Here is a 9643-nt window from a genome sequence, read left to right on the forward strand (position 1 = left end):
GGAGAGCTCCTTTATAAGGTCTGGGGGAACTTGGGTTGAGCTGATTGGTATTTAAGAGCTTGCGTGTTTTTTGTGTGTGTGCTGTTGAAGAGGAATTGGCAGCTGAAATCGTGTGGAGGGAATGTGAGGAATCCAGCCACACATCTCCCACCGTTTCCTCAATGCTTTGTGTGTTTCTGCATGTACGTCTGTGTGTCCTTGCATTGTTGCCAGGCAGATACAGTCCTCCACATGGCTAACCTCTGACATCACCGCTTCCTCGCCTCTCTCCTGCCACCACAGCGACTCCCCCAGCAACCTATGGCAAGACTACCCACCCAGTGTACACTTAACTCACTTAAATCACTTTTTCCATGTTTCCCCCACCAGTTACCGCCCTTCTTCTCCTGCTGACCCCTCTATTGTAATTTTCCTGACACACTGCGCTTAGGCTATTTGTGGAGTATTATGACAGCCGCATGTAAACACTCATCACATCCATTAGTGCCTGCTGAGCAGGCCCAGGTCGCGACAACAATGGATCAGTGTGCTGGATATGTTCGCTTTTATTTAACTGGGTTTGAAGAGACTTCCTTTTCTTTTTACTCTCACTCAGACTTAAAAGTTTAAAAGTTACATGTTTTGCTAGAGTGGAAAGGAAGGCACAACCAGCCTTGACCCTAGCTTAAGTTGCCACCTGGGATTGGCTATTTCTGGCTGCATGGGAGTTTGAGTTCATGTTGTCAGCAAAGGTATACACTCTGGAGTTCATTAGGAAGAGCTAGCTCAGACTAAACTATCTCAAAGAAGGCAGAGTTGTTAGTTACATATCTGAAAACATACAGGCATAGATTAAAGATAGTTTTGAGTATGTAATGTTCATTCAACGTGTTTAAACCAGTAAAAATAAATAAAAAGATTACATACATTAATAAGCCTTTTATTATATCATGTATCATAATATGCCACCAAAAACAAAAGACCTTTCAGATTTAAAATCTGTCTTCAGTGTGTATTTATTGTGCACCTTTTGACAACCATCATTTCATAATGTAGTTGCTTCTCAAAATAATGACACAAATGCACTCTGATTTATATAATATCAAAGCTGAGCACCTTTAGCAACTTAAAAAGCTGTTTTTGTGCTAAAATCTATCTGAATTGAAGTAAAACCCAGAAATCAGGGAAAGATGGGATGATGAGGAAAACTGAGGAGACGAAAAAGAACAAAAAATTTGTTATTACATTTCCTTCCATCTTTATGTATTTGCAAACTACATAAACCCAGTCCTGCATTTCAGATCTTCAGCACATTATAAAACTACGTTTTAATGGGGGCCGTTTAGGAGGAATGGTTGCCCACTCTGAGATTCTGTAAGATTTTTTTGCCTAGAGGGAAGAGATGCAAGGATCTTTGATCCCTCAGATGGCTCTGCACTAAGACCCATCATTGATCAGTAGATGATATAAGCACATGGTCAAGACATTACTGTGGGAAAGATTTATCAAGCACTACAGCATGGAGTTACATTTACCAATGCCACTTCAAAGCTGACTGTGGAAAAAAGAGGGCTTGTGCTGACCTTGAGCAGATACAGCATGAACATTTGAGGCGGACCATCACGCAGCTGGAAATGCGTATTGAATTCAGACCAGTTGGTAGTCCAGATCTTAAACAGAAGAATTGGACACCATTTCTGCTGAAAATAAACACCTAGACTGTTATTAATAATGAATCAAGGAGTCAGACTGATTATATGAGGTTGTATCAGTGTCATTGACAAAGATAATTTAGCATTAATGCAGAAAAGTAGTGAGATTTTAGAACAACATATGTTGCCTTCAAGACCAAGTCTTCTCCAGGGTCATGCATGGATTTTACTAGAGACAATGCAAACCACATTCTGAATATATTATAAAGGTGTGGCTGCAGAATAAGAAGGTGCAGGTCCTGGACTGGCCTGTCTGCAGTCCTGACCTGTCCCCAGTAGAGAATGCTGTAAAATAGAGACCAAAAAAAAATCAATCATGACTCTTGACCCAGAATCTTGCACTATTCAAACTATGTTTGCAGGAGGAATTGAACAAAATAACAACTGATTTGATTAATTACTCCGTATCCTCAATACCAGAAATCTTTTAGAAGATATTTTTTCTTCTTTATAGGTGGAGTTGTGTGAATGTCCCATTGTGCAGGTTTTATAGGTTGTCAATGTCTTAATTGTCCTTTGAGAGAGGAATCAGGGCGGAATTCTGATGGTGGCGCTAAGCTAACAGCTACTCACAAGGAGGACACAAAAGATCACATTTTTTCCATCTAAAACAACAAACCTCTGAAAAATCATAAGTTTTTGTAAACAAGAAATATTGTCATTTTTGCAGAATCAGCCTTGCATAAATCTAGCTTTACTTTCATTTCTTTGTCAAAAAAACCTGCTTGTTGCTACGCTTTGTTGCCTGTATGGTGACCGCTCTGTTAACCCATGACTGATTATTCTGCTGCTTCTTTAACGGTGCAGCATATAACAAGGTCAAAGGTCAATGAAAGAAAAATCTAAGATATCATTAAAAACTGTGTTTCAGTTGTTATCTAATAACATTACAAAAATTACTGTTATGTTATTATTCTCTTAGAATGAGTCATTTATATTTAAATACTGTGGATCCACATACATGACAGAAAACATCTTTATGTCTGGAAGAATTTTGGCCACTAAGGGCCACTGTCCATTCACAACTACCCTTGGCTTTTGATGTCATTTCTATGCCCATCTTTACCATTAAATGTCAGTAATTCTTACATAATAGCGTATCCAAAAAATAGGGTGGCCAAGATAAGACAGAAATAAGTGTGCAGTGGCCAGTCAACAGAGAACATTATCAACATCCAGCAGGATCATTGTTAACTTTGGTTTTAATCAAGTGTGTGAAGAAATACAGGGATTCTGGGGTGTCAGGAAACCATTAGATAACAACTCTGAGCTCTTTCCAATGTCAACAATTAAACTCTGTTCACAGATTTTATATTATTTTTTAAAGAAGATTATAATTCATATTAGCTGTGAAAAAGAGCCAGTTTTTACAAACATAAAAAGTCCTTTATCTCCCAGAGAAAAGAAAGACTTTAAACTTCACTCATGTTGCAGCGTAAACACACAGAAAGACCAACAATCAACCAACAACATTGCAGCCTTTTCCTGTAGCTGCTGGAATCAAATGGCTGAAATGTTACCCATCAACCTCGACCTCAGTTTCATGTCCGCCCATATGTGGTGCAACATTTGCTGTCACCTTCTGTCATTAAGCTGTTTAGCTTTATCATTAGCATACATATGACAGCTACCATGCATGCATTGACATGGAGCTACACAGATGTTCTGTGGTTGAGAAATAGTGACTAATTACAGAACTAGGTGATGCATAAGTGGCACAGTGTAAACTTCAGTATCTGTAGCAACCACTAAATAGTTGGGAAATGCTTGTGTTTTGATAGCTTAGCTCTCCTATCAGAACTCCCAGATTCCACATCTGAGAGCGCTCTGCCTCCTTATAGTGAATTGTTTGTACATCACCCCAACTTCAGCAGATTTCTCTACAATTAATCATTGCATTTTTATTATTTATTTGTACCAAAGTTTACATAGTTTTTAATCCAGGACTCTGTTTGCATTAGCTTTTCAGTCCATTTGAAAGATCGCAGCCCACAGTTTGAGTTATTTTCAACCGCAGACTGAGTTGTGTTAGTCCTTCTCAGAAGCAGCTGTTTGGCTTCACCCTTCATTCTCCAGCTGCTTTATGTCAAAAGTCATCAAAACTGCCATGTCACTGGACTCACCCAAACAGGCTGCCAGTTTCAGTTCCTGGAGACCATTTCCACTAAAAACCTCCCCCTCCCAGACTCTGCTCTTGTTCAGTTTCAGATCAGTTCGTGTTTCTCCCACCACACTTACCCTCAGGGCCCCGGGAACCCGCACCCTGAACTGGACCCAGGAAAGGGGCTCGAGCAAGCCCAAACGAGGCTCAAAGAGCACGCAGCCTTTCCTCCAGGCAGAGTAGACGCAGGGAAACAGGGGCCTCAGATGAGCACAGCTATTCCTCAGAATAAAGTCACACATGGGACTGTAATCTCCACCAGGAGTGATCCCAGCGTACAGTCCCAGCCGATACACTCCCGCCTCGGGTAGGCTAACGCTGATCGTCACCTTGCTGTCTGTGTATGTGCAGAACAAATGGCGTGAAAGTGGAATCCCTGATGTTTTCTGCTCCTCTTTGTTGAGCACACAGTGAAGCTCAAGATCCCGTTGGTTGTGGAAGGTGATGTTACATTTGCCTTGCTGGGTACTCACCACGGCACTGTTATGGCTGAATTTGGACAACCCTGCTTCCGATGTCCGGGTCCCCGGTCCACAAGCTGAGCCCAGGTTAGGAGGGAACAGCTCATCTGGGCTGATAAACTTCCCTTTGCAGTGCAACAAGAAGTTTGCAGCGTTCTGGAACTTGACATCTGTTTTGTCATAGTCCCGAACAAACACCGACAGCCGGTAGAAACCAGGCAAGGGACACAAAACGTGACAGGTGAGGATGTCTGGCTGGATCTGCGTTGCCAAGCAGCGTTTGCCTACAGCAGCTTCCATCTGAGGGTGGACGAGTTCACACAGCATCATCAGAGGCCTGGATGTCTTTAACACCAGGTCAAACACACCTTCATCTACTTCAGTAACTTCACCACCCTGACTGCTGCCTGCCACACCCAAGGATCCTGCAATAGGCTGAAGGCCCCAAGACAAGAAGGGGTTCTCTGGAATATCCTCCATGGCCCTCGGGGCTGGACACTCAACTGTGAAGGAGCACACCCAAACCAGAGGTGTGGTAGCTGTTTCAGGTCTTGCAAACACTTTTACATCATATGAGCCGCTTGCAGGTGGCAAAAGCTGCAACTTCATGCTCCGATGGGAGACTGTTAGTAAGCCAAATGAAGAGCTGCTCGACTCTTTCTGCTCTGAGGCTCCACAGTAAAGAAGGTCCTGATGCTGAGTAATCTCGTAGGTGAAAGTTGTTGGCCTGGAGAATCCGAGGGATAGGTTGGTCTCACCATTATCTGAAAAGGAAGGCAACAAAAGGATTAGTATTTTAAAAGAAATTACAAGAAAATACACTCATTGTTATTGGAGAAAAAGATTACAAAATGTAGAAAAACCTTGCATACTTGTAACAATGTAAAAGTGATGAGGGTTTATCAGCCTGAGCCCCAAGGTGAAGAAGGCAGAGGTTTTGAAGACCCTCCTTTCAAATTCCTCCAGGGTGATTGGCGTATCCAGGAGCTGCCATTTCTGCTCATCTGGGAAGTGTGAATCTATAAACTCCTCAGGATCGGTAAGGAAATAGAAATCATCAAACCTTGAATGCAACAGATGGAGAGATCAAACCAGCGTGTTTGAATAAACAAAGTCCAGATTTGTTGATATAAATAAAATAAAAGGAGTAAAATTCGTCAGACTGGGTATTAAACTCCCATTTTGGATTTATTTCACAAAAACCTTTATTTGAAACAACACCACTGCATGACGGATGTCTTGGGATTGTTTCCCCTTCCCACCTTTTAACAAAGCTTTCATGTTCCATATCAACTCGTCCAGCTCCCCAGCAGGCATCCAGCAGGAACCACTGTCCTCCCAGCAGCACTGCGTTCCACAGGTGATCCGATTTCACATGCTTGAGGCTCTGGCCTTGACGGTACCCAATGCCCTTACTGTGGCCTGGCACTTCCTGGCACTTAATGCCCACCTCTCTGTAAACACAAACCAAACATAAACATGTTGTCGGCCCTTTTGTTTGAGCCAAGCTTGCTTTCATACTCAAGTCTGCCTTTGAACACTAAAGGGATCAAGTATGATGAAATAGGAATAGAAAGAGCATTCATTCTGTCTCTATGTTGACATCCACAAGAATGAAATATGTATGTTGAACCATTCTCAGAAGTCTGTTTACAGTTATATGAAAAAGAAAATGTGTCCTTTTCAATTCTAAGGTTTTACACATCAGGAGAAACAGTTGTTTTAAAAATATATATACAACCTGAGATGAACAACATGACATATTACTGTCATCATTTATTTAAACAAACTAAACCAAAGTGCAGAAGCAGTTGGTGGAAATTTTGTCCCACTCTCCTTCATCTTACTTGACTTCATTGATGCTTACTTCTTTTCAGGTCCCTTCTCAACTTTTAAATTTGGTTTACAGATTTGAATTATTTTCTTTTTCAGTCATTCTGTTGTAGATTTGATGCTGTGTTTGGGCTCATTGTCTTGTTGAGCCAGTTTCAGCCTAGCTTTGGCTGTCGGACAAGGTCTCAAATTTAACTCCAGAACCCTTTGCTATGAAGAGGAGTTCAGTGATTGAAAGGTCTCCACGTCCTGTTACACCAAATCAAGCCCAAATCATCGGCCTTCCACCACCACGCTGGACAGTTGGTATGAGGTGGTTTCCATGATATGCTGTGTTTGGTTTTCTCTTGCTTTATCTTGTGTGCTCAAAATACAACATAATCCCGTGAGGTCGTTAGATATCTTTAGATGAAACTTTGCAAACCTAAGCCAGGCTGTTACATTGTTTTTAGAGGAAAGTGTCTTTCTCTTTGCAAACCTTCCAAATGAATCTTATTAATTCAGCCCTTTTTAATTGAACAGTTGTGGACTTTAACATTTAACAAGCTAGCTGAGGCCTGTAGAGTATGAGATGTATCTCTTCTTTTGGTCTGAAGTTGCTGGGATGTCCACTCCTAGAAGGCTGGAAACTGTCTTGTATGTTTTCAACTTGTGAGAGCAATCTTTCACACTGAAGAATTATGAACTCCAAACAGTTTGGAAATGGCTTTATAACCCTCCCCAGACTGATGGACATCAACTATTGCTTTTCTAAGAGAATTGCTGACGTATTTTCTCCTCAGAATTCTGTTAACACACCCTGAATGCTGCTGAGCAGCAAACTGAAGAAACCTTTGCTTTCATGGAGGTCTTCACACTGATGATCAGTTCATAAAGTGCATTGATTCACAGCAGCTGGCTGCTACTTATACCCACTTTATTTCTATAAAAGCAGTAAGAGTTTAAATAAGTAATGACAGTAATATTTCATGTCCAGGTCTTCTAATGTTATATTTGCCTATGAAATTATCAATATGCTGAGCAATTTACATAAATAACAAATCTGTCTGTTCAGTCTAGTAAATCTGTGATAAAAAAAAATGTATTTCTTCTGACTTCAGCATTCAGAGTTTGTGTCTCTGTTGTGTTTACCTGCACATTTCTGAACAAAGATTGGAGTAGCTGCAGCAAACACCCCGACCGGCTGCTATCACCTCTTCTGTGGAGCTCAGCTTCTCTGAGTGGCCGAGGAACCCACTCACATCGTACTCTGTGAAGAGAACATGGCTTTTATTCAGACAGGGAACATGTGACGCCGGCTACTAATATAAATGACATCAAATTAATTGGAAAAAAAGACACAAAACTTTATTTATTCAGCGGGAAATGGAAACTGTAACTGTAAAAAAAGAAATAGCATAAAATAACTTAATTTATTTAAATAAATTCAAAATAATGGCAATTGAATAATGACTGAAATAAACCTAAAATTTTCATAATAAAGAAGATATTAAATATAAAATAAAAAAAAATTTAATTAAATATTGTAAATAAATAAATAAAAATAGATCGATTTCCCACAGTGTTCTAAATTTCATAGCACGCTCTTAAAGAATGCATGTTTAGTTGATGTATATCTGTAAACCCACCAATGTTGTTGCACAGCCAGACCCAGATGGCGCGGAGTCTCTCCAGCTCATTCCTGGTTCCCTGCGTGATGCTTTGTACTATGGCCTTTACATCGTATACACGCTGTTCCTTCAGCTAAGGCACACAAAGAAAAGTGCACTGTAAGGTGAAATGATTTAAGATTTAAAAGAAAGAACTGGGTTTGCATGTCATCACCTCTGCTCCTGCCCTGATCACGTGTGAGTCAAGTCTGAGGAAGACCTCTGAGCTGATGAAGAGGTCCTTTCTGTGCTTTCTTTTGCCTGCCACGGCAGCACATGGCGTCACCCTCTGTCCCAGTTGTGCTTTCTGCTGCAGGTGTCTTTGCTCATCAGCCTCCCTCCTCACCGCACTCTTCTTCACTGCTGTGATGGTCCGAGCTGCACTCTCAGATGACAGCTGTCTCTTGGCTGCAGGACGTTGATCCTCACTCTCCACCCTCAGAGTCTCAAGCACGCTCCGTCTGCAAACCACAGCATCCTGGGAGGCTTCAGCAGAGACCAAGACATGGGCAGCTGACACGTCTTCCCCTGAAGGAGGCTTTGTGCTTGCCTGAGCTTGGGTTTCATTATATGGGAGACCACCTAAAACAGTGGTGGGCCTTGGCTCACTTGATATCTGATTCTCTTCAAGCTCATTAGGCTCCACAGCCTTCACCTGTACACATCCCTTCTGGGTCAACTTATCTTGTGAAGAAAGGTGCACAGCACAAGTGAATGGAAAGGACAACTTTTGAATCGCAACCTCAGCTGACATTATGCCAAATGCATGGTTCCCTAAGCAGAGAAAAGGCAGAGAGAACGTAAAAACAGGTCAAACTTTAGTTCACTGTTCTATTTAAGACTGCTGAAGTAACCTTTCATAAAAGATCCATGGCCCTTTAGCTCATGCTGCATGTAGAAGAGTTGCAGATTATCCAATACAGCACATTCCATGCAAGACAGTGATAAACCTGCAATTACATAATGTCTATTCATAACCATAAATTAATGCAAAGATTAGAATCATTAGTCAGTGTCAGAGCTACAGCACAAAGAAAGTCAAAGCCTTAATTATGTGGCACTTCAACCTCCCCAGGGGTATCTGTGTTCATCAGGAGTTATAAATAAGCCACACATGGAAATATTAATCTGTTGAAAAACAACTTATTATTTGAAAAAGACAGCAGGTTGACAAAGTGATTGTCCTTCAACCATGACCCAGGGTGAGCTGGCGAGTGTGAGTCCCTCAGCAGTTCATCAAGTCCTATCAGTACACACCAAACCCTGACCTCCACTCATACTGGAGTGAGATCAAAGTGAGGGTCCCATAATCAAATAAACAGTATCACGGCTTCATGATGGAGTAAATTTAATCCCAACAGTGAAATATAAGAAAGTAATTTTCACAAATAGGGAACATACTAGCATCATTACAAGTCTTACATATATTCATGTATGATTTACAGTCATTTTTATAAAAAGCAAACTAGGTTAACAGAATCTTGCTGGTTTGACCTATACATACATTAATAAATGTTATGAAGAGTTTACTCACCCTGGGAGGATTTAAAATGTCTGCTGGATGTTTGCTGAGGTGTCAGTCAGAGATGTTTCCACTGTGTGTTCTCTGTGGTGCCCCGGGTGCAGGGGGAGGCTTATATACTCTCCCAGTGTCCTGCCAGAACAGACCCCAGAATAACAGGCCTATAAATACTACAAAGCAGTTAAGACCAACCAATAGAGTAAGCCCCGTCTGAGGAGCCCGATGTGCCTGTGTGCTCACAGATTTATTGTGCTTGTGTACATACTGAACATGCATTTGCTAATCAGTGTTTACACCACAGCCAAGCACATAACAGAATGTGAATC

The 9643-nt window shown here is 41.3% G+C and overlaps 1 protein-coding gene across 1 annotated transcript; it reads right to left on the reverse strand.

Annotated features, from left to right (window-relative positions):
- Positions 1–550: 550 nt before the first annotated feature.
- Positions 551–9392, reverse strand: ky (kyphoscoliosis peptidase). The gene is made up of 7 exons (XM_041971936.1): positions 9330–9392; positions 7971–8569; positions 7775–7889; positions 7278–7395; positions 5576–5767; positions 5186–5376; positions 551–5077 (listed from the first exon to the last, which is right to left on the reverse strand). Exons 2-7 carry the CDS (start codon positions 8547–8549, stop codon positions 3750–3752), a joined length of 2523 nt encoding a protein of 840 aa, XP_041827870.1. The 5' UTR covers positions 8550–8569; positions 9330–9392; the 3' UTR covers positions 551–3749.
- Positions 9393–9643: the final 251 nt, after the last annotated feature.

Source organism: Melanotaenia boesemani, chromosome 20 (genome assembly GCF_017639745.1).
Source record: "Melanotaenia boesemani isolate fMelBoe1 chromosome 20, fMelBoe1.pri, whole genome shotgun sequence".
NCBI classification, from domain to species: Eukaryota; Metazoa; Chordata; class Actinopteri; order Atheriniformes; family Melanotaeniidae; genus Melanotaenia; species Melanotaenia boesemani.

Bases quoted from the DNA above. Each gene is read 5' to 3' on its own strand.
- ky (XM_041971936.1), bottom strand. From the start codon at position 8,549: ATGTCAGCTGAGGTTGCGATTCAAAAGTTGTCCTTTCCATTCACTTGT. The intron at 7,890-7,970 runs GTGATGACATGC...TGTGTGCCTTAG, and splicing joins TGATCAGGGCAGGAGCAGAG to CTGAAGGAACAGCGTGTATA. The intron at 5,078-5,185 runs GTATGCAAGGTT...CTTCCTTTTCAG, and splicing joins TCACTTTTACATTGTTACAA to ATAATGGTGAGACCAACCTA.